The following is a 25,473-nucleotide window of genomic DNA, read 5'->3' on the forward strand; positions in this document are numbered from 1 at the left end:
GATAGGTTGTTGTTGTTGTTGTTGTTGTTGTTGTTGTTGTTGTTGTTGTTGTTGTTGTTGCTGTTGAAGTGAACCTTCACACCGACTGATGTTTGCTCTTTGTGAACACATCTTGTCTGTAAGGGATCACGGGAAACCCAGTTGTCCAAGGTAGTGAAATTCACTGTGAAGAGTTGTTTCTCTTAGGCGTGGCAGGATTCTATGACTGGGTTTCAAATCCAGATTAGCCCTTATCATGATTCTTTGTTTGTCAACATACCAATGGATTTCACCAAAATTTGTTTACTTGTTGTTAGCGCCATACTCACCCATATTCCACCTATTTCACCCAAGTGAACATTTTTTACTTCACCATTTCTTTCATTTCATTTCTGTATTCTTTTTGCCACAGTTTGCTTGTTTTTTAAAAACCCTTCCTTCTGCTTTTGGTATTGCAGTTGGATTTGCATTAAATTTGTGTTTGTTTGTTGTTTAACGCTGTAAATAATCGAGTCTGCATCAGACATTCCAGTGACTGACACCATGATCATTGGTCTACACAACTGGGATACAATGACATGCATCAACCAAGTCAGTGAGCCTGGCCACCCGATCCCGCTAGTCGCCTCTTATGACAAGCATTGTCGCCTTTTGCGGCAAGCATGGGTTGCTGAAGACCTATTCTACCCCAGACCTTCACAGGTCCATTAAGCGTGTGACACAAGAGACTGGATTTGTCCACTTCAATGCTAGCATCACCACTTTCCTCCCACATCAAGCTAATACTCCATGATACTAATGAACTAGAACTGTTATGCAAAACTGGCTCACGAACTCACTCATACCAACCCAAAATTCACTCACTCACTCACTCATACCAACCCCAAACTCACTCACTCACTCACTCACTCACTCACTCACTCACTCACTCACTCATACCAACCCAAAACTCACTCCCTCATACCAACCCAAAACTCACTCACTCATGTAAGTAATGGTTATATTGAAGCAAAATCATTCAATACTAGACAAGTAATCATACAAGTTTATACAATGATCCATAGCTTACATGCTTGATAGTTTTCATCTGCCTGAAGTGAGATAGAAAATCAGGAAAAACAGTGCAGTTAATGGACTGCATGGCAAGATGTGACTTGATTCAGTATAGACATGGCGAGATAAAACATCTCCTCCTTCAAACATCTGACACAACCGACTCATTTACCTTGATTAAAACTGTCCAACAAAAGTGGAAGAAAGATATAGATTGTCTCCGTACACTTGAAGAACAGCACTGTGGATTGGACAAGGCAAAATTAAACAGCCAAAAAATAGACAAAGTCGGTGGAACAGACAAGGCAAAAATTATACAGCTTTCGGAATAGATAAAGACATGCAATGTTTGCTTCTATGTTCAATTTTCACTGTCTACGTCTTTTATGTCTGTGATTTCATCATGTTTTATTGCTGAAATTCTGGCTTTGTTGCTGAAACAATCATCCTGTCGTACCTATTTGCAACCTGAACCAGTCATAGAAAATGTGTTTAGCTGACGGTGTGTTTTACATTCATCTCCTGGCCATGATGGAACCTTTACTTACGGCATCAAGTTGTGTATGTAGCCTGTCTACAGTAAAGGCCATGGCCGTCTCGCCATATGCCGCTACGTGGGGATGGGAGAGATTCTGCTCCACTCTGCGGCAGGGGAACATGGACATTTCTTGTATGATCACAGATTTCTTTTTCTATGGAAAGCACAGTCTTAACTAATGTAAACAGGAATTAAGATCCTGTGTTTGAGTGATGTTATTTTGGAGTTTAATATGTGTGACCGTCCATGAGATAAGGGATCTTATGGGCGAAAAATCACATTTTGATTTCTCATTATATTTTAAAACTACAGTATCTTAGGAACGCAAAATACAATTCACAAGCTTCAATGTATATTTATTACAGATACACATGACATCAAACATGTGGACTCATTTTCTGCAAAGTTCCATTTATAGACTTATAACTGTTTTTGTAATAATTGCAGTTTTAAGATATAATGTTTCATTAATGGAATGTAGACATGTATGCTGAATGTTTTGAAGTAATGTTTTTATTACATTACAAACTATTAAGAGAAAAATAAGATATTTTTGTACAGTCCATACACATGGCCTTTTTTTATGAAAGAATGTTGACGTGGAACGTCCCTCTTTATGATGTCACAGCACAATTGTATCCTATTACCCAAAACGTCCCTTCTCTCCCACTAGGTCCCTTTCTCCTCTTCTGTCACATATATTGTTTCAACTATTATTTCAAGAGATCTCGATCAAGTCAACATTTTATGCCAAGACGACATTTTATGCCATCTAACATTGGTAAAATGAAATGTACTTATTCTTTTCAAATGTTTTATGATAGAAAATTATTAAATTTGCTTTTCATCCTCCTGTTTGCAGACTTTATTTAACGTAATAATCACCTCAAATAAACACTGATAGTATTCTGCCTCCTGCCTTTTAGCATGTGTTAAAAGAATTTGGCCTGGACAAATTGAGATGTGTTTCTTTTGTGAAATTCATCTGTAATGGTGAAAGAACACCTTCACAGATTTCAGTGACTACTTAGTTTAATATGGCAAGACAAATGTAATTGGGTCAAGGTTAACCGGAGGTCATCTATGGAGAAGGAAGTCCTGACGACACGATATTGATTATGGATATTATTTTTTAAATGCCAGTTCATAAGGCTTCACATCTTTTACTTTTTGTTACACGGGCACACTGCCCCTACTGAAAAACAGCTGGAAAAGAAATAAATTAAACATTAACATAGTTATTTTTATTACGTCACCCACTAGTAATCTAGACCCTCTTATACAATATAAATGTTATATATAAATTCCATGTCTACATCACTATCAGTGATTCAAGAACCAGCTGCAGTTTTGACTCCAAGGCTGAATGATTTTCATATAAATAAATAAATAAGTGATCGACACAGCTATTTATTTTTTTATTTTTTTTTCGATCGACTTTGTGTCAAAAAGCTGGAATAAATCCGCTAAAAAAACAAAAGAGTTAAAAAGTGTGGCATTATGTATGGCACATGATCCTGCGTGAAGTGCACAGGCCACAAGTCAGGTGATGCAAGGCTTGTCACGGAGCGTGGTTGGATGGGTGATCATGACCAGGAGGTCGACTCCTGAGTGTGTCCAGGCTTGTCACGGAGTGTGGTTGGATGGGTGATCATGACCAGGAGGTTGACTCCTGAGTGTGTCCAGGCTTGTCACGGAGAGTGGTTGGATGGGTGATCATGTCCAGGAGGTTGACTCCTGAGTGTATCCAGGCTTGTCACGGAGCGTGGTTGGATGGGTGATCATGTCCAGGAGCTTGACTCCTGAGTGTGTCCAGGTTTGTCACGGAGCGTGGTTGGATGGGTGATCATGTCAAGGAGCTTGACTCCTGAGTGTGTCCAGGTTTGTCACGGAGAGTGGTTGGATGGGTGATCATGTCCAGGAGCTTGACTCCTGAGTGTGTCCAGGCTTGTCACGGAGCGTGGTTGGATGGGTGATCATGTCCAGGAGCTTGACTCCTGAGTGTGTCCAGGTTTGTCACGGAGAGTGGTTGGATGGGTGATCATGTCCAGGAGCTTGACTCCTGAGTGTGTCCAGGTTTGTCACGGAGAGTGGTTGGATGGGTGATCATGTCCAGGAGCTTGACTCCTGAGTGTGTCCAGGCTTGTCACAGAGCATGGTTGGATGGGTGATCATGTCCAGGAGCTTGACTCCTGAGTGTGTCCAGGTTTGTCACGGAGAGTGGTTGGATGGGTGATCATGTCCAGGAGCTTGACTCCTGAGTGTGTCCAGGTTTGTCACGGAGAGTGGTTGGATGGGTGATCATGTCCAGGAGCTTGACTCCTGAGTGTGTCCAGGGCCTCGACCCTGCCCAACACTGGAACACATGTAGCACTTGTGCCATCTCTTCAAGCAAGTGACTTTGGTCGAAATATCGCTCTGCTCACCCAGCAGTGAATGGGTACCAGGTAGGATGAGATGGTAATGTGACTGTTCACCGTCTGGGATCTCACAGGCAGCTTGGGTTGTACTCCCCGGGGAGCTGAGAATGAAAATTATACTGCACACTGAGCCAACACAGGGATCAGAAGTTTAAGGTCCCTACAAGTTTAAAACTACTTGTTATATTTAAATACTTTTGATCCATCCAAGTTCCAACAAAACAGTAACAAGCTGAACAAGGTTTGGAAAGTGTGTTTGAGCTTAACTGCATCAAAGGGCCATTTGATGCTTTTGAATTGGAGTCCGCCCTATTCATGCAAGGTGAAAGAAGGTAATAGATTAGTGTGTTGTGGAAGTCATAGTAGAAAATAATGTAAAAAAAAATGTTTGTCACATATAAGTAGCAGGACAGAGGGTAGATGAAACAGATGATTATACTTAATACAGTGTTTCCTCGCTATTGCACTCTTCAATATAGCGCTAACTCTGTTATAGCCCGCGGTAATGCATGGCTCCCAAAATTTACTTACATTTTTAAACTCAAGTTTGACGCCACACATGGTAATTTTAATATCTGCATTTAAAATAAGGCCCTTTGAGAGCAGGAAATACAATTTAAATGGTACATCATCATGTCAAGCGATGTTTTATATCAAATTTCATATTTTTATTCACCTGAATTCGGCGGGTTTTTTTTTTAAAGCGCACAACACTCGATAAATCTGTCTTTACACTATGAATCATAAACAACTACTATTCTAATCTTTTTTCGATCTCTGAAACGCATATCGTACATCGTGTTAGGTAGGCAGAGCATGTACTCTTGTGCTGGTCGTCTACCCCAACGACTCCACCATGGTTATACCGCTGATCGTCTATAACGCTCATCAATTATTTGGATCACAAAGGTAGCGCTGTAGGGAGGGATCACTTCATGTGTATATTTTGATGGTCAAGCGTCAAAATTCTTCAAAGTATGGCAATTTTACTCTTTGGTGGCCTTCCATTACATACACTTCCTCATACTGCAGTTTCAATGGTGATGTAGTGCGCTGAAATGGCATTTACGACTCATGTTGATCCAGTTGAAGCCTGCACAAAGTGTTAACTCTCGTGATGTCTGTCATTGGTGTAATTGGTGCAGACTTTGTCAAGCTATTAGGATCACATTTCCCTGCAAAAGTAGGGTTAATAATGTTGATTACGCGTGCACAGGTCGTTTTGTTTAGTCTGCCTCGCAGGTGGCTAGTCATAGCCAGCCATTAGCTTCAAAGTAAGCTACACAACAGCAGCCTGGTCCCACCTGTCCAGCCAATTGCGGCTAGATTGACTACGGCCAGCTCCACCCTCACTGGTGTAGCAGCACTGCACATGGGTGAAATAGTGTTCCGTAAGTATGGAGGCCTTGTGGGGACTTCACCTACTGACCTGGCATTGTCATCGTCCTAGCACTAGACATCTTTCTGGAATAGAGTCCTGGTCAGTAGGTTCTTAGATGTAAATGGTTGTTCATTGTTGATCTTTCTGCCTTTTAGAGTGTTTGTCTGCTCTCCTTCGACAGACCACCTCTGTGGTCTAGTCAAGAGCGGAAGGTCCGAGGTTTGATCCCCGGCCGCATCATACCATGAGACGTTAAAAGATGGTACTTGTTGTTACCCTGCCTGGCGCTCAGCATTAAGGGGCTAAAACTAGTACTGGTCGGCTCAGAGTCAGTATACTGTGTCTGAGTGGGGTATTCATGTTATACTGTGGCATGGTGTCTCAGTGGGCTAGCACTATAAAATCTGCATTAGTCCGAACTAGCAGACACACACACACACACACACACACACACACACACACATGCACATCACTTTATAAGTCCAATAATCTTAGATGTGACATTAAACCCCATTTCACTTCACCTCTCCCTTGATAATTTATTTTTTCAATTTAAAGCTCATGTAAGAACTAAAACCATTTCAAGTTGTGAATGAACAATCTCCAACGTCTAGGGCTCTGTTCCACAAAGTGATAACAGTGAATGCTCACATTGACACATCTGACCCCAGGTTGGCCAGGTCAAGTGTCATTCACTTTACATGCTACAGACATATCTGTCTGTCTCAACATACACCTTACAACAGTTAGACTTGGTCTATCATTACACTCTGTATCATGCCCCCCTCACCTTTTCATGGGGACCCCGTGAAGAACTGGGTTAGAATATGTCTTCAGCAACCCATGCTTGCCGTAAAAGGCGACTATGCTTGTTGCAAGAGGCAACTAACGGGATCATTTGGTCAGGCTCCCTGACTTGGTTGATGCATGTCATCATATCCCAATTGTGTGGATCGATGCTCATGATATGAATCACTGGATTGTCTGGTCTAGACACGATTATTATCAGACTGCCGTCGTATAGCTGGAATATTGCTACACATCTGTCGTTTCTTCCATGTTAACACGAACCAATCATGAAATTACTTTAAGAAAGCTGTGTTGATGCACAATGCACTCACTGAAGGCTTTGTGCTGGACGGTTGACTGGGGTATCAGTAGGTAAGGATTAGGATCGGGGCAGAGAATGGCAGTCCAGAAAATCTTCATTTGATTAGCAGCTGTGTTTTCTGTTTGGGCCTTCATACATTCTTGTCCAGGATGAGGGAATCAATGATTAGCTGCCTCTAGCAGCTTCTGTGGACTGAATGCAAATGCTCTTGGGGATTCATGGCAATGGAAGTTTGTACCTTAGTGTCTATTGTTCTCTGTTATAATCTGCAGACCAATATCTATATGTGGTCGACTTGCACAAAGCAAAAATAAAATGTCAATGCAATAGAATAACCAGTCTTGATTATCTGCTGAAACAGATTCCATTTGAGAAGGGCAAATATATTGTGAAAATCATATGACTGGACCATTGAAAAGCAGTGATGACACAGGTGTTCACGAAAAGGTTTTTGTTTGTTTGTTTGTTGTTTAACGCCGCACTCAGCAATATTCCAGCTATTTGACGGCGGTCTGTAAAATAATCAAGTCTGGACCAGACAATCCAGTGATTGACATCATGAGCATCGATCCACACAATTGGGATCGATGACATGTATCAACCAAGTCAGCGAGCCTGACCACCCGATCCCGTTCGTCGCCTTTTACGGCAAGTATGGGTTGCTGAAGACCTATTCTATCCCGGAATCTTCAAGGGTCGTTCACGAAAAGGGTAAGCATGTTATTGACACAATTTGTGTAAAGAAGTAAACATTTTTTGCCTGATACCACACAGCAGTACTCCTGCCTTGCAAGCTAGGTCCACTATGGTTTCTGGTTGAGAATGGACAGAAGGGGAGACAACTCCTAATTGTGACTTGACTGAATCTTTGTGCAATTTCCCTGCAGACATGTAATCCCAGTTCAATCACTCACACTGTCACGCGTTCCTGATACATCTTTCTTGTTCCATGTTGTCTCCTGTCATCACCTTTCCTCAGGTGTTGGACAAAAGAAAGTGACTAAAGAAACTGGTTTACCAGCTCACGTGGTAGTGTTGCAGCATACAAGAGATGCAGCTGGATTGACATACACTTATTTCATTGTGGCCATTGCAGGAAATCAGAACATTGTGATCAAATCTTTTATTTGTAATACAGTTATGAAATATTGGATGGGTTTGTAGGAATTTTTCCGCATGCCATGAAGATAAGCCTTGACTAAAAGGGTGAACTTCTACAGTACATCTTGCTCATACCTCCACAGATCCGATAGTCTGAGTCATTCTGTGTGGGAACCCTGGAAAGATATGCTATTGAGAGGACAACTTCATGATCTCTTAACTTGAAGATGTTTGGACCTTAAAGTTATAGGACTTGGGGATGTTAGGACCTTGAAGTCATAGGACTTGGAGATGTTAGGACCTTGAAGTCATAGGACTTGGAGATGTTAGGACCTTGAAGTCTTAGGACTTGGGGATGTTTGGACCTTAAAGTTATAGGACTTGGGGATGTTAGGACCTTGAAGTCATAGGATTTGGAGATGTTAGGACCTTGAAGTCATAGGACTTGGAGATGTTAGGACCTTGAAGTCATAGGACTTGGAGATGTTAGGACCTTGAAGTCATGGGACTTGGAGATGTTAGGACCTTGAAGTCATTGGACTTTGGGATGTTAGGACCTTGAAGTCTTAGGACTTGGGGATGTTAAGACCTTGGGGATGTTAAGACCTTGAAGTCATTGGACTTGGGAATGTTAGGACCTTGAAATCATTGGACTTGGGGATGTTAGGACCTTAAAGTTATAGGATTTGGAGATGTTAGGACCTTGAAGTCATAGAACTTGGGGATGTTAGGACGTTCAGATTATAAGACCTTGTTGAATTCATTGGACATTGAAATGACTTTAAACTTTACAGTCTCTGTCTTGCCAAATTCATGTTGACATTAATAGCAGTCATGATGGTCTGTATTTGGTTGGCTTTACCAGGGCAAATGCACCAATGCAATATGTAGAAGACAAGTCACTATCCTTGCCACTTGTGGCAGAACACAGTTATAGAACAAACATGGATACACTGAACAAACAACGACAACAAACTGTTTCAAAGTCCCAAGTGTTTTGCTACATATGACCATGTATAATTCACACAAGTATCGAATCGTATTATGAATTAACAGCTTCAGCGCACTGAATTTTCATCCAAAACAAACCTAAAAATCTATATTTTCTTCCACAATAAAAGAAGTAGTTAAACTCAGTGTCAGTTGCAATCTGCAGGGAATCAGACAATGTGCATGTAATTAGCCAATCATCGGTACAGAACACATACTGGTTATTTACAATCCTTTCAATAATGCATGGTAATTGTGTTAATCCAACATATTTCAGATGTCCCTTTTGGTTTTCAACTTAAACTTCAAAGAGTTGAAAGGTGGAGGAAGGGGTGATATGTGTGAGTTGATTGTCTCCATTCAACACATAAAAGGCCTATGTTCTGCAGGCTTTTCATCAAAGACTTTTGTCTCTTTCAAGGAATGTTTTTGGTTCTAAGTAATTATACCTACATCACTGTTGTTAAAGCCATAATTTGATTTGTGAATGTTAAGTTTGTATTAATCAGACCATGATCGCGTTTGGATGAGACTGAGGTGTAAGTAGCCTTTTCCACAACATGTGCTCCAAGGCCTCATGGGATATGCTACACTGTCAAGATGGCTGCCTCGAAAGCAGACGTCACGGACAGATGTTTGAATTTACATCATGGTACATTTAACCTTCACTCTCTCAGAAGCAGTTGTCACATTCAGGACTCTATGTCACCATTGTTCAATCATGTGTGTGACATGCTGTATTTAGCAGCCCCTCTTTGATGAAGAAGTCTATCAAGCATAATCATCAAGTCATTTTCAAAATGTCAACTGTTTGATGTCATCACTGTCCTGTGTCACCCACTCATCCTCATTGAGTTATATCAATTATTCATCTCGCACTTGTTGATTTCCCTTGACACAGTAGGCTGCATTTATAATGTCATATATCACTGTGGATATGTTTGGTTTTGACGGTATGTCCCTGGTTTATCTTTCTCGGATCAATTCTAGTAATGTGTTTTGGTACAGTGCAACCTGTTTATCTTGGGTTACAGTCCCTTTGGATCCCATACGACCACAGCAACCTATGCCTGCCATAAGATCTGATGGTAAGACTTGGAGACTCAGTTGATCGCGTGTCATCATACACCAATAATGTGGATGGTTGCTCATATCACTTGACAGATTGTCTGGTCCAGATTTTATTATTCACAGGCCATTGTCATATACTGGAGTATTGTGGAAAATAGGTTATGTTAGAGACAAGCATCCTGAGTTACCAGTCCGATTGAAGCAGTCTGTATGAACACATTTCCCGAGTCACATATCATGTTAGACTAACATTTAGTCTCTGAAATCTTATATTACACAATATCCTTCTTGACTCTAAAAATAAAAAAATTCCCTATGCTATTTCTGTGGAATAGAGCTAGCTTGAGCTGGCTAGACTTGCTTTTGTATGCATTTCTAGATTATTATTTTTTCATAAAATAAATATATTCCACGGTCATGGTGCAGGACTAATATCATGTATACATGGTGTTACACAATGTTATTTTATTTGCGTGTAGATGTTCAAACTCTCATCGTCCTGAGTGAGTAAAGTACTCATTGAAATGAAAAAAAACTCTTTTGCTGGATTTAATAATCAACACAAAGCATTACGTAGATGTAAATACGAAATAACTAAACAACTGGAAAAGTAGTAGTCTGGATTTGCTAATTTTATCTCAGTGCTCAATACAAAATGTACTTTACAGGAGGTAATTTGTAGGCACTTTCAACATTCCAAAATTAAACTAAGTCCAAATTGACATGACAGAAACAGGCTATAGGCATTATGCAAATTAGCCTGGGAAAAAAGTTATCAAAACAACAATTAAAATAACAGCTATGTTTATGTACACAATAATAATGACATGTAAGTTGTTGTTTGAGAAGGGAATATGTTACTTTTACGTTCTGATATTTTGACGATGATTCTCTATCCCACAATGCCACTCACAAATCACTAACCACTCACAAACCACATGCACGTGGGTTTCAAGCACCTGTCGTCAAGGTGTCATAGGTCATGGACATTCACCTTGATCTAATAACACCTGGTTATGCTCAGTTTCACAATAGTCTGTTTTGTTCATATTTTTACACACTTTTACTTTCACATTATCAGGATGAACTGAGTGAATCCTTACACATCTAAGGGAGACAACTGTTCAGAGCAAATTGTCTCTCATTACTTTAGATGGCCACCCTTGCCATCTTTACCTAGAAACAAAGTTATTTACACAGTGCTAGATACACACTAGATGTACACTAGATACACACTAGATGCACATTCTAGATGCACACTACACTATATGAACACTAGATGCACACTAGCTCCACACTAGATACACTCTAGATGCACACTACACTAGATGAACACTAGATGCACACTAGATGCACACAAGATGCACACTAGATTCACTCTAGATACACACTAGATGCACACTAGATACGCTCTAGATACACTCTAGATGCACACTAGATACACTCTAGATGCACACTAGATGCACACTATACTATATGAACACTAGATGCACACTAGATACTCTCTAGATGCACACTACACTAGATGAACACTACACTAGATGAACACTAGATACACACTAGATACTCTCTAGATGCACACTACACTAGATGCACTCTAGATACACACTAGACACACTCTAGATGCAAACTACACTAGATGCACACTAGCTCCACACTAGATACACACTAGATACTCTCTAGATGCACACTACACTAGATGCACTCTAGATACACACTAGACACACTCTAGATGCACACTACACTAGATGAACACTAGATGCACACTAGATACACACTAGATACTCTCTAGATGCACACTACACTAGATGCACTCTATATACACACTAGATGCACAGTAGATACTCTAGATGCACACAATACAGAAGTTGAAATGGTTTATCTAACTGAACAGGGCATCTATACCAAGTGTTTTTCTTAATCATGAAAAAATATTTCCTAACTGATTAACGTATTGAACCCAAATGTCTTGGGAACTTTGGTCACATGAGAACATATTGATATTGCAGGGTAATATGTGGTACGATCAATCCGTCACAGCTGTTTCCCTGAAAGGAAAGACAAAAAATGGAACAAATTGTTAAAACTGTAAGTGCTGGTGTACCCATTTTGCAAAACCTCACACGTGGCTCGGAAACATTCAGTGAGACTTGATTTGCTACGCAAACAACAAGAACTGAATTGCTGTTGTCATAAGATTTAATGTAATTCAAATATTTCTGGCTAAATCCTGAGGCGTATGGATCAGATTATTCATGGAGTTTCTGTTGGAATTCTATGTTGGTTCATTGTACATTCAGCGTGTCCAAGCCATTAGGAAACGGTAGTACTGACTTGAACATTTTTATCAGTGAGTTCATTTCCCTACTTGTTCCAAGATGTTGAGGAGAGGTTAACCTTTGAAGTGGTTTACCTGCTGCAGATAAGCTGTGGCTTGCTGATCGTTCCAAGATCGCCTACCTTTGACAACACAATGAGAAAGTGCAGATCAGTCGCAATGCTTATTATGTGACAGTACTGAGTCTTGTGAACCATGGCAGCTTGTGACGGTACTGAGTCTTGTCAACCATGGCAGCTTGTGATGGTACTAAGTCTTGTCAACCATGGCAGCTTGTGATGGTACTAAGTCTTGTCAACCATGGCAGCTTGTGATGGTACTAAGTCTTGTCAACCATGGCAGCTTGTGACGGTACTGAGTCTTGTCAACCATGGCAGCTTGTGACGGTACTGAGTCTTGTCAACCATGGCAGCTTGTGACAGTGCTGAGTCTTGTCAACCATGGCAGCCTGTGACAGTACTGAGTCTTGTCAACCATGGCAGCTTGTGACGGTACTGAGTCTTGTCAACCATGGCAGCTTGTGACAGTACTGAGTCTTGTCAACCATGGCAGCTTGTGACGGTACTGAGTCTTGTCAACCATGGCAGCTTGTGATGGTACTGAGTCTTGTCAACCATGGCAGCTTGTGATGGTACTGAGTCTTGTCAACCATGGCAGCTTGTGACGGTACTGGGTCTTGTCAACAATGGCAGCTTGTGACGGTACTGGGTCTTGTCAACCATGGCAGCTTGTGACGGTACTGAGTCTTGTCAACCATGGCAGCTTGTGATGGTACTGAGTCTTGTCAACCATGGCAGCTTGTGACGGTACTGGGTCTTGTCAACCATGGCAGCTTGTGACGGTACTGAGTCTTGTCAACCATGGCAGCTTGTGACAGTACTAAGTCTTGTCAACCATGGCAGCTTGTGACAGTACTGAGTCTTGTCAACCATGGCAGCTTGTGACGGTACTGAGTCTTGTCAACCATGGCAGCTTGTGACGGTACTGAGTCTTGTCAACCATGGCAGCTTGTGACGGTACTGAGTCTTGTCAACCATGGCAGCTTGTGACGGTACTGAGTCTTGTCAACCATGGCAGCCTGTGACGGTACTGAGTCTTGTCAACCATGAAAGCTTGTGATGGTACTGAGTCTTGTCAACCATGGCAGCCTGTGACGGTACTGAGTCTTGTCAACCATAGCAGCTTGTGACGGTACTGAGTCTTGTCAACCATGGCAGCCTGTGACGGTACTGAGTCTTGTCAACCATAGCAGCTTGTGACGGTACTGAGTCTTGTCAACCATAGCAGCCTGTGATGGTACTGAGTCTTGTCATCCACATCCAACGTACCATGTTAATGTATTTTACCAAGAAAACTGGCTCCACTTTAGAATTCCCCTATCATTATATACAGTGATTCAACCAATAGGCTGTAGGAAGCAGAGGAGTACCCAGCTGAACCTGCTGTTGCTTCAGACGTCAGTCCTAGAAACAACAGGCCACAACAGTAACAGTATCAACTCCATCAATACCTCTTCAGCATTACATTTCTGTCACTAAAACCTATCCATCACCCACTCTGCCGCCTCAGGCAGATCGTCACAGAAAACATCTGAGAATCAATCTTATTGACAGCATGAACTAATTCTATAATACATCCTCGGTATGTGGGACACAGAATCCAGCCACATTCATCATCTACACATCATCATTTAACAGCACAAGTAATCGGGGTAATCAGGGTCTTAGTGACAGCACCGTCAATTCCTGCAGTATCAGCTCCACATTGATTCTGGGATTGATAGTATTGAGAGCTTGCTATTATGACTGATTAACATGGACAGTAGAGGCCCACGCCTGAACAGGAAGCTATCATGTTGATCATCACTACTCTTGCTATGACTTCCTCTGTGGTGTTCACTTCCTGTGGTGGAGAATCGGTGTCTGTTTGATCACGACAAATTTGAAATAGGCTGCCGGTGCAAATTTGCAAGTGAAATTGTGTAACGTGTTGTAGGTTTACTGTATTAGCCTTCGCTTTAATGAGTCAGCTGTTTCAATGAGTGAGTGAGTGAACGTTATTTTTGTGCTGCTTTATGTTCCTGATTTATCACAGCTGTCTGTATTTGTTTGGCTCCAGGTGAACCTGAGTCTGACAGCCTGAACAACGGTAACTGACATGTTTACACACCATGAGCCTGGTCACTCATTGTGACTACCTGATTCCCACTGTAGTTGCAACTTAGGGCTGGGACAATACTCCAACTGTGAGATCCCATACATAACATGATACCTTGCTCACGATCCGATTGGTATAACGATCCTTGCATATGCTGTTATCTGTGGTGCGTGAGACATCTTTTTCATAGAATGGCCAAGTTTTTGTTTGTTTGTTTGTTGTAACGCCGCACTCAGCAATATTCCAGCTATATGACAGCGGTCTGTAAATAATCGAGTCTATCGAGACAAACCAGTGATTGACAGCATGAGCAACGATCCACGCATTTAGGATCGATGACATGTATCAACCAAGTCAGCGAGTCTGACCACCCGATCCCGTTAGTCGCCTTTTACGACAAGCATAGACGCCTTTTACGGCAAGTATGGGTTGCTGAAGACCTATTCTACCCTGGAATCTTCACGGGTCGAATGGCCAAGTACCTGGCCCACTGACAATTTACTTTTGGCAGTGTCAAGTATTGCTCAATAGAGTAAAATATTGACATTTTCACTTCCAATTTTCACTTCTAATTAGTGTTTGCTGTAACAGTTATAGAAGCAAACATTTAACGCAAGAATGGATATTTTTTACTTAGTGTGTGACTGTGATCAATACTTATATTGAGCAGTGGAAAATTGTGATCCACCAATACATCGGTGTATTATCCCAGTACTAGTTAGCATGTGGGTCTTTGGACCAGTTCTGACACTGAAATCCCTAGACCAGACAATCCAGGTATGACATGATGAGCATTGATCTACACATTTGGGATACGAGGACATGCATCAACCAAGTCAGTGAGCCTGACCATCCGATCCCGTTAGTCACCTCTTACGACAAGCATGGGCTGCTGAAGACCACTTCTGATCTTCACTGATGAGGGTTCTGATCTAATGAAGCGTCATTTGTGTGATTGAATGAAATGTTGTTCTGGTTCAATGAAATGTTCCCCTGGTTCAATGAAATGTTTCTCTGTCTGGTGGAATGAAGTGTTCTTCTGGTTCAATTAAATGTTCCTCTGGTTCAATTAAATGTTCCCCTGGTTCAATGAAATGTTCCTCTGATTCAATGAAATGTTACCCTGGTTCAATGAAAAGTTCCCCTGGTTCAATTAAATGTTCTCCTAGTTCAATGAAATGTTCCTTTGGTTCAATGAAATGTTCCTCTGGTTGTATGAAAAGTTCCCCTGGTTCAATGAAATGTTACCCTGGTTAAATGAAATTTTACCCTGATTCAATGAAATGTTCCCCTGGTTCAATGAAATGTTCCTCTGGTTCAATTAAATGTTCTCCTGGTTCAATGGAATGTTCCTCTGGTTCAATGAAATGTTCCTTTGGTTCAATTAAATGTTCCTCAGGTTCAATGAAATGTTCCTCTGGTTCAATGAAATGTTCCTCAGGTTCAATGAAATGTTCCTCAGGTTCAATGAAATGTTCCTCTGATTCAATGAAATGTTCCTCTGATTCAATGAAATGTTCCTCTGGTTCAATGAAATGTTCCTCTGATTCAATGAAATGTTCCTCTGGTTCAATGAAATGTTCCTCTGGTTCAATGAAATGTTCCTCAGGTTCAATGAAATGTGCCTTTGATTCAATGAAATGTTCCTCTGGTTCAATGAAATGTTCCTCTGATTCAATGAAATGTTCCTCTGATTCAATGAAATGTTCCCCTGATTCAATTAAACATTTCTCTCTCTGATGGAATGAAATGTTCCCCTGTCTGGTTAAATTAATGTTTCTCCTTCTGGTTCAACTAATGTTTCTCTTTGTGGTTAAATTAATGTTTCCCTTTCTGTCTGGTCAGATGAACCATTGTTCCGTGTGGTGTGCTGTGTCTTCTTGCCATGTTCTCTTCCAGCCTGGTTAATGAGGCTCGGGGTCGGGTTGATCAGAGCTTATACCACTGACGGTGAGGGAGATTCTCATGTTGAGACTCACAGGGAAGGTTGTTGTTTCTTATTAAGAGTCTTATGGACGTTTCTTGTACAGCTAAGTGGGATAATGACATGTTTATTAAAAATCAATACATCCTCTCCGAAACGTTCCTCAGATGTAGGATGGCGAGGAGGTTTTTGTGGGTTTTTTTCGTGAATAATATATGAGAAGGAAGGAGGGGGAGAATGAAAGGAAGATGGATAACATCAGGATTCACAGGAGTTTCCTTGTACTGTAATATTGCAGGATCTGAACATAAGTCTGATGTCAGTTAACTTTTTCTGAAGGAATTATAGTCATGCATTTTACTTGTTTTTGCTTTCATAAAATGACAATGACTAATAAAAAAGAATTAATACTTTCAATTCCTTAATAAATGTGCAATAGGCTTGCACTGCTCAGATAGAGATTCAGTGATTCTCAGTAGCTCTTTCTATATTCTTAAAAGCAGTTCCAAGGTGGAATATATTTTGGTAAGAAATAGGCAATATTATTTCTTTTGAGTATTTCTAGAACAAAGACTGTACCTGTTGTCGCTTCCCCCTCGGGAACTTGCTTGTTGTAGCATTCCCTAAAATGTTACCGGTCACTTCTCATCTCATACTTCTGGGTACCCATTCACTGCTGGGTTGTACCGAAGTTGTAAATGTTGTCGCTGTGGGCTGTCCTCCAACACTTTGTAGCCCATAGTTGACCACGGACACGACACAGTCAACATCACCACTTCAGTTTAGGTGCAAATAGAGAATATCCAATAAACTGGGAGGTCGTATGGATTATCTGTCCTGGGTGAAGGAAATGTGCATGCGCCAAGCCATGCTGTAAAGATGGTCAGATATAACATTTGATGAAAACATAAGAGTAAAGAATTCTTTTGTTACTATGTTTCTTCAGAAATGCTATGGAATGTGTTTGATTACCCTCGAGGGACCCAAAATTGTTGAGTTATTGTGAAAGAGAGCTTGTCTGTTCTGAAACGGTCTCTCAGGTCTTGCCTAGGAAGGCATTTGCACATATTTATTCCTTATTGATGAAACAGGGTTTTGTGTACAGTTCAAGGCTTGACAGTAAACTTCAACCAATGTATTTATTATCCCCCGCCACGAAGAATGTTTGTTTGTTTGTTTGTTGCTTAACGCCGCACTCAGCAATATTCCAGCTAAATGATGGCGTTAATAATAATCGAGTCTTGACCAGACACTCCACAGATTGACATCATATGCATCGATATACACAATTGGGATACGATGACATGCATCAACCAAGTCAGCGAGCCTGACCAACCAATATGTTCCTGGGTTGCTGAAAACCAATTCTAACCCAGATTTTCACAGGTCCAGATTGTGTGTAACATCAACACTCCATAAACGTTGCTTAATGACTTCGGAGAAGTGGAAGGCGGAAGTTAAAAAAGGAATTGTGGGTAATCCAGGGCAGTCGAACGTCTGTTGCATCACCTACTGATTTGTAAAACATATTTTTATTATAAGACCATCTGAAACACATCCATGCGGAAGAAATGTTTCCACTGGTTCAACATCAGGGTTTGTGTTTTCACTGAAACTGTTTCCTCATTGAGGACGTGGGAACATTCTGCCATCTGTTCAAATACCAGGCATCAATGCTGATTTAGGACTGGACGTCTATGGTATTATTTAACACCTGGTGTTTTCACTCATGACTGGTAACAGTGTGCGATCTAAGAGATCAAAGTAATATGAGACAATCTAAACATCTGTTGTTAGTTGCCTGGATATTTTAAGTAGTTCATTGTAATTATTCGTTTACTTTCTGGAACGATGTGGTCGAATTTCTGTACCACGAGATGGAAACGTATTCTGGTATTGAATGCCAAATGCATCATTTTGTAGTTGTATCTTAGTTGAATTATTAATAGGCTGTTTATTTAAGTGGTTCATTGTATAACTATTTTTCCCTCTGGAACAAAGTGGTGGAATTCCTGTACCATGAGATGAAAATGTTTTCTGGTATTGACTGCCAAGTGTGTCATTATCTAGTTGTATTATCAAGTTTATTTTGGTCCTTGCCACTTTAATGCATGATTGAAATGTAATTCTTGATGGAAGTAAACACCTTTGTTGACGAACAATACTCACATTACGAAACTATGCATTGTACTTAAAAAGATGTTAATTTTAGAATTTTTATTTACAGATGGGTTAGCCCGTAATGCGATTGCACAAAAATACTGTCCCATGCCCATTGATTCTGTCTCATTGTCCAAGGCCTTGGAGACACCCATTGTTGAACAGGCTTGGAAGAAATGGACAGTAATTGATCATGTTGAGAAGAAGTAGAAAAAGTTCAGAAGAAAAAGGAATTACATGTGTATCACAGTTGTTGTGTTGAGCGTGGTTTGGTGATTGATTCTCCTAGTTAGTGTGAATTGGTGCCCGGTATCAGATTCTTTTAATCTTTTTGATGTGCTTGTTGAAAATGACAAGTGATCATTATTTTATTTTTTTTCCAGAAAAGCAATTGCCAAGAGTACCTTCAGTCATACAAACTACCTGCATCCGAGTCACGCGGAGTATGGCTACAAGAAGAGGGAGCTCCGCTCAAACGTTGACTGGACGGTAAGGGCGCACCATGCCAAACATATTGTGTTTTATTTATGGTCAAACTGTCCACCGCTCCAACGTTGACTGGACGGTAAGGGCGCAACAGGCCAAACATATTATGTTTTATTTATGGTCAAACTGTCTGCTGGTGATCCTCAGTTTGGTTTGCATGGCCATTTTCACATATGTTCTCAATAAATAAGTGACATTGATTGGTTCACCAAGCAAATCGTTTGGCATTTTTGTTTCCATAAACTGAAAAAGATTAGGCTGTGCCTGCTAAAGGACTGCCATGTCCTGATTGACTGACAGTAGCATGGGAGTGTGTCCTGATTGACTGACAGTAGCATGGGAGCGGCTTGGTTTGGATTATTGCTGTGAACAATGTCATTAATTTCTTATTGTTGTCGACAGTTTTGTGTGTTGATGATTGGATAAGCAATCTAAAAAGCTTTATTGTTGACATTAATTTTTGAGAATTGACTTCAATATATATTGTGTTATGTTGGTTATAAATGTAAAAAACAGTGTGCACACTTTATACACACAATCTTTCACTTCTATACTTCAAGAAAAGCAAAACATATTGAAGTCAGTTCTTCATCCATATATTGATTTTTCTTCAGAAATTTTGTATATTTCTTTAAATATTAGTTTTCCGATTAACCGATTGTAAAATTTAAAGGTAGACAAAATATTTCTGAAAAGAGTCATTTCTTTTGATTGTGAAGAATGAAAGTATTCATGGGAAGATATTCAGATAAGTTTTTGAAGAACGGAACAAAATCTGAAATGTCTCTCTTGTTTATTCTTTTAAATCAAAGTATGAAAAAAATAGAGATAACAGTTCCCCTGAGAATTTAAGTTGGAACCATAATCATGTTGGGTGCATGTTGACAAACAAATATCTTGACATCAAACCAAGTCTATTGATCAGTGTAACCACAATCACTTACTATAATTAATAACAAGACATAAATCAAGTATTGTATCTGTAACTCAACTGTTAAACTCTTGAATTAATCTCATGGAGGCAGTAGGTTCATGTTGCGATATATAATGCTGTTCAGTGATCAGAAAGGTGATTGGTTTAGTTCTAGACAATACCAAGTTTCAGCTCCAAGTGATAACTTTGAGAAGATTAATTTAAATACCAGCTTTTACTTGCTATAATGAAACAAAAAGATTATTACATTGGTTTGCTGTGGGAATCACAAGTCTCCCATTTCCATCTAAGCCGGCGAGGAAGGATGGGGAGTCGAGGTATGTATTTATCTTAATGTGGAACAGATTTCTTCTTTTTGAAAGAAATGGGAAGGGAAGTATGAGAGTTGATTGGAGTGTTCCGAGCCTCCCATAGAAGGAATTGTGTAATCGTGAAATATTTTGTTGTGGACATAACATGATGTCCTAGGTATGTCCACAAAAACTTGAGTCAACTGAGCAGATTATTTAACTTGACACAAATCAGTAAATAAAGCAGGTATCTGTGACCTTTGGAAAATGGACAAGCTTGAGGAACTTTGTATATCTTCTAAACCCATCTCCTGGCATGACATTGTATAAACCCATCTTCTGTCATGACATTGAATAAACCCATCTTCTGTCATGACATTGTATAAACCCATCTTCTGTCATGACATTGTATAAACCCATCTTCTGCCAGGACATTGTATAAACCCATCTCTTGGCATGACATTGAATAAACCCATCTCCTGGCATGACATTGAATAAACCCATCTCCTGGCATGACATTGTATAAACCAATCTTCTGTCATGACATTGAATAAACCCATCTTCTGTCATGACATTGTATAAACCCATCTTCTGTCATGACATTGTATAAACCCATCTCCTGGCATGACATTGTATAAACCCATCTCCTGTCATGACATTGTATAAACCCATCTTCTGTCATGACATTGTATAAACCCATCTCCTGTCATGACATTGTATAAACCCATCTTCTGTCATGACATTGTATAAACCCATCTCCTGGCATGACATTGTATAAACCCATCTTCTGTCATGACATTGTATAAACCCATCTCCTGGCATGACATTGTATAAACCCATCTCCTGGCATGACATTGTATAAACCCCTCTTCTGTCATGACATTGTATAAACCCATCTCCTGGCATGACATTGTATAAACCCATCTTCTGTCATGACATTGTATAAACCCATCTCCTGGCATGACATTGTATAAACCCATCTTCTGTCATGACACTGTATAAACCCCTCTTCTGTCATGACATTGTATAAACCCATCTCCTGGCATGACATTGTATAAACCCATCTTCTGTCATGACATTGTATAAACCCATCTCCTGGCATGACATTGAATAAACCCATAATCTGTCATGACATTGTATAAACCCATCTCCTGGCATGACATTGAATAAACCCATCTTCTGTCATGACATTGTATAAACCCATCTTCTGTCATGACATTGAATAAACCCATCTTTTGTCATGACATTGTATAAACCCATCTTCTGTCATGACATTGAATAAACCCATCTTCTGTCATGACATTGTATAAACCCATCTTCTGTCATGACATTGAATAAACCCATAATCTGTCATGACATTGTATAAACCCATCTCCTGGCATGACATTGTATAAACCCATCTTCTGTCATGACATTGTATAAACCCATCTTCTGTCATGACATTGTATAAACCCATCTTCTGTCATGACATTGTATAAACCCATCTTCTGTCATGACATTGTATAAACCCATCTTCTGCCAGGACATTGTATAAACCCATCTTCTGTCATGACATTGTATAAACCCATCTTCTGTCATGGCATTGAATAAACCCATCTTCTGCCAGGACATTGTATAAACCCATCTTCTGTCATGACATTGTATAAACCCATCTTCTGTCATGACATTGTATAAACCCATCTTCTGTCATGACATTGTATAAACCCATCTTCTGTCATGACATTGAATAAACCCATAATCTGTAATGACATTGAATGAATCCATCTTCTGTCATGACATTGAATAAACCCATCTTCTGTCATGACATTGATTAAACCCATTTTCTGTCTTGACATTGAATGAACCGATCCTCTGTCATGACATTGAATAAACCCATCTTCTGTCATGACATTAAATAAACCCCTCTTCTGTCATGACATTGACATAACCCATCTCCTGGCATGACAATGACATTACCCATCTCCTGGCATGACAATGACATTACCCATCTCCTGGCATGACAATGACATTACCCATCTCCTGGCATGACATTGACATTACCCATCTCCTGGCATGACATTGACATTACCCATCTCCTGGCATGACAATGACATTACCCATCTCCTGGCATGACAATGACATTACCCATCTCCTGGCATGACAATGACATTACCCATCTCCTATCATGACAATGACATAACCCATCTCCTGGCATGGCAATGACATTACCCATCTCCTGGCATGACAATGACATAACCCATCTCCTGGCATGACAATGACATTACCCATCTCCTGGCATGACAATGACATTACCCATCTCCTGGCATGACATTGACATAACCCATCTCCTGGCATGACAATGACATTACCCATCTCCTGGCATGACATTGACATTACCCATCTCCTGGCATGACAATGACATAACCCATCTCCTGGCATGACAATGACATTACCCGTCTCCTGGCATGACATTGACATGTCTGGTGATGTGGCATGTATATATTTGTTAATCTACTGGACAGAAAGGCATGATGGGTAGTGAGAGATGGAGTGGAAGATGTATCACAGTCCCCGACTATATTCAGACACAACTGAAATGTTCAAGAGGGAATTGCATGACAGTGTCACCCCAGAGAATGGAAATTCAAGAATCTTTGAACTTATAGACTTTTTCCTTGATTGATCATGCAGTGTTTGTCTTTGATTGATAGTAATGTACTTTGTGGTGATTTCCCAATGAAATCTGAGACAACGGTGGGCGAGTGGGTTCCAAAGGATGCTGTGCTGCTACAGGGTTCTGCCTGTTGAAGGGGGGGTTCAGATGGACCCGGGTCATGACCCTTGTTTTGCCAGCACACTACCAGATCCTGTTGGCTTTTAAAGTGGGAAAAAAAACAACTTTTGCAATACTATTCCAATATAGCTACAATTACAATGTAGATTTCCTGCAATCAGCTTGATGACAAAGGCTAACATCCCTCCATGGTTTGGGATTTTTTGTAAAAAAATAATTTGGTCCAGAAATTATTGAAAAAGAATGTTTTGTGAAGAAAAATAATAATTCTTCCATGCCCCCCTTCAGAGAACAAAAGAGACTGACCAATTGATATGGGTGTGTGTGTATGGGGTGGAGGGGGTGGGGGTGGGGGGGGTGTAGGGGGGATTTTCTTGAAAAAAACAAGTGTTCCCCCCAAAAGTTTTTGAGAAAAATAATTGTGCTTCTGTCTGTTGATAAACAGGAAACTGACAGACATGGAAAATACATTGTTGCAAGCTGAATGCTGGTAGTTAAAATTAAATAAGTATCTGGTTTTGCAGAAGTAGTTGCAAAAAATAGTTAGTCTCTCAAAACAAAATCCCCAAACCCAGAACATCAAATGGATCCCTTAGATGCCACTGCCACCTGTTCAGTGTGGAACTTTGAATAGCAAACTGTAGTTTTGTGATGTGTCAAGCAAGCGAGCGAGTTGGGTTTAACACTGGTTTTAACAGTATTCCAGTTATATCCCGGCGTGTCAGCTTAATGTGGGAGGAAAGCCCGAAGAGATGCAGGTCTCAGACGTTTACCACAAGCACGGGTATGGTGCTGACAAACCTTGAAACATAATCGGGGTGAACCGGGATTCGAACCCACCATCATAGGTTTTTGGTGTGCCCAAGGGACGCAACTCTGCACAGCGAAATGTGGCGCCTTAGACGACTGGGCCACCCATGCCCCAGAGAACCAAGTGACCTCACCTTACAGGGTGGGGTGTCATCATATCTGTACAGGCCAACCAGCTGACTTGTGTGGGTCTTTACGAGATAAGACTGGTCAGTCAGATTCTTTAAAGAGTAACAGATAACGTTCCCAGTGAAATCGAGCAATCAGGGTTTGTCATTCTCAGAAAAGGCCATATCAATTTTATTTCGGTCAATGCTTTTGTTTTATGAAATTGTTATGAAAATACCTGTTGAATATTAGGGTTTGTTTGTTTGTTGTGTAATGGTGCAATCATCAATATTCCTGCGGACTGTAAACAATCAAGTCTGGACCAAACAGTTCAGAGATTGACATCATGAGCATCGATCTAAGGGATACAGAGACGTGCATCAAATATCTATCTCTTGTTTGTCTGTTACAGACTCTGTTGTTTACGGGCCAACATCATGTTGTTTGACTACCACTGAGTGCTACTTAAAACAACGAACAACTGTCCACAATGTCATGGAACCTCGGCTACGCCCTCTGAATTTAATTAAGAAACACAGATTAACTCTGTAAACACTATACAGGCTGGCAAACACATATTGAAATCAATTTTATATAAAAATACTTCAACTATAATAACTTCGCAGACTTTATTTAATCATCAACACGAACAAAATATAGACAGTACCAAATCAGTGACATCAATCAGACAAATAATTGAATTCTATTATCAGCCAATCAGGAAACTAATCTGTTAGTGGGCATGGGCATTCTTTTTGTTTGGATTATGGAACACAAAGGCAAAAAGGATCAAATGCCATGAAATAACTTTATTTATTTATATTTAAATCAAATTCAATAACAAGAAGGAAATAAAGTCATCATACTTCTGGAAGAAAATATTTGGTACGAAAATTACTTTAGTGAAATGGCAGACAGATTCCTGTGTTGAATAAGGATAAGTTCTGACGTGAGGTCAAAGGAAACCTAGAGTCCGGAGTCATGGGCCAGGAGGACGGTAGGGGTTGGAAGGGGTGAGAGAGATGCAGCTGAAATGGTGACAAAGAGGTGAAGGGGTTACCCAGATGAAGATGGGGAAGACGTGTGTGTCGGGGAAGTCTAGTAAGGTGCTGATGGAAGGCGATAGCCTGTCCTGGGTGTCTGTAGGAAATGTGACACAGGTCTTGAACTGTAGCCTGCGTGGGTGAAAGGGTTTAAGAGACTATGCTTCTTGTCATTACGTGTCAAGAAAGCCTATCTTCTCGCAGGCCCCAAACTCTATAAATCAATTACTTTATGTGTTGGGTTTTTGTTCAGTACAGGCAATCAATTCGTCAGTGCCAACAAAACATCAGGAAGAATCAGTAAAAGTATTTTAATCAAGATTGAAAAGACCCAAAAACTGTTTCATTAAGTCAGATCTTGCCCAGTATCTTAAACAGATTTTCAAATACAGTTTGCGGATGTCTGTTATTCGAAGTCCTGATTCACCCCAATCTTGACACTTTTTCCCATCAATGTCCTCAGCCAGTATTTATTCTGACAGACAAATAAACAACGTTGAATAGATGGACGGGCATGTCCATGTTTAGCATGTATGGACAACTGAAGCTAAGAGAGCTTCATGAAATGGATTCATTGGCTTAGTGCAAAGGAATTGACAGACCAATGACGAGGGTAATATTCATCTGTCTGCCAAAAAATCGTTGACTTATTTTCATACAATTCTCAAAAGAATGTGATTCATTTAAATGTTCTTTGGGAGTTGTGTATTGCGTTGTCAGCACTGTGGGAGCCAGTGCTCACATGCAGTGTCGCCTCAAGGCTATTGAGACCCCTGGGTGAGTCTACGATAAGGCTGGAGAGGTTT

General features: G+C 40.4%; 1 protein-coding gene across 9 annotated transcripts in view; it reads left to right on the forward strand.

Moving 5' to 3' along the window:
* The window catches only part of LOC139475031 (diacylglycerol kinase zeta-like), a 369,426-nt gene that overhangs the window by 244,049 nt on the left and 99,904 nt on the right, over window positions 1-25,473 (forward strand). For all 9 annotated transcript variants that reach the window (XM_071258254.1, XM_071258253.1, XM_071258248.1 and 6 more), the window contains one exon: window positions 18,607-18,712. In XM_071258254.1, coding sequence (XP_071114355.1) covers window positions 18,607-18,712 — 106 coding nt within the window. The remainder of the gene's footprint in view (window positions 1-18,606; window positions 18,713-25,473) is intronic.

This window comes from Haliotis cracherodii, unplaced genomic scaffold (assembly GCF_022045235.1).
Source record: "Haliotis cracherodii isolate W230 unplaced genomic scaffold, xgHalCrac1.p SCAF_3, whole genome shotgun sequence".
Taxonomy (NCBI): Eukaryota; Metazoa; Mollusca; class Gastropoda; order Lepetellida; family Haliotidae; genus Haliotis; species Haliotis cracherodii.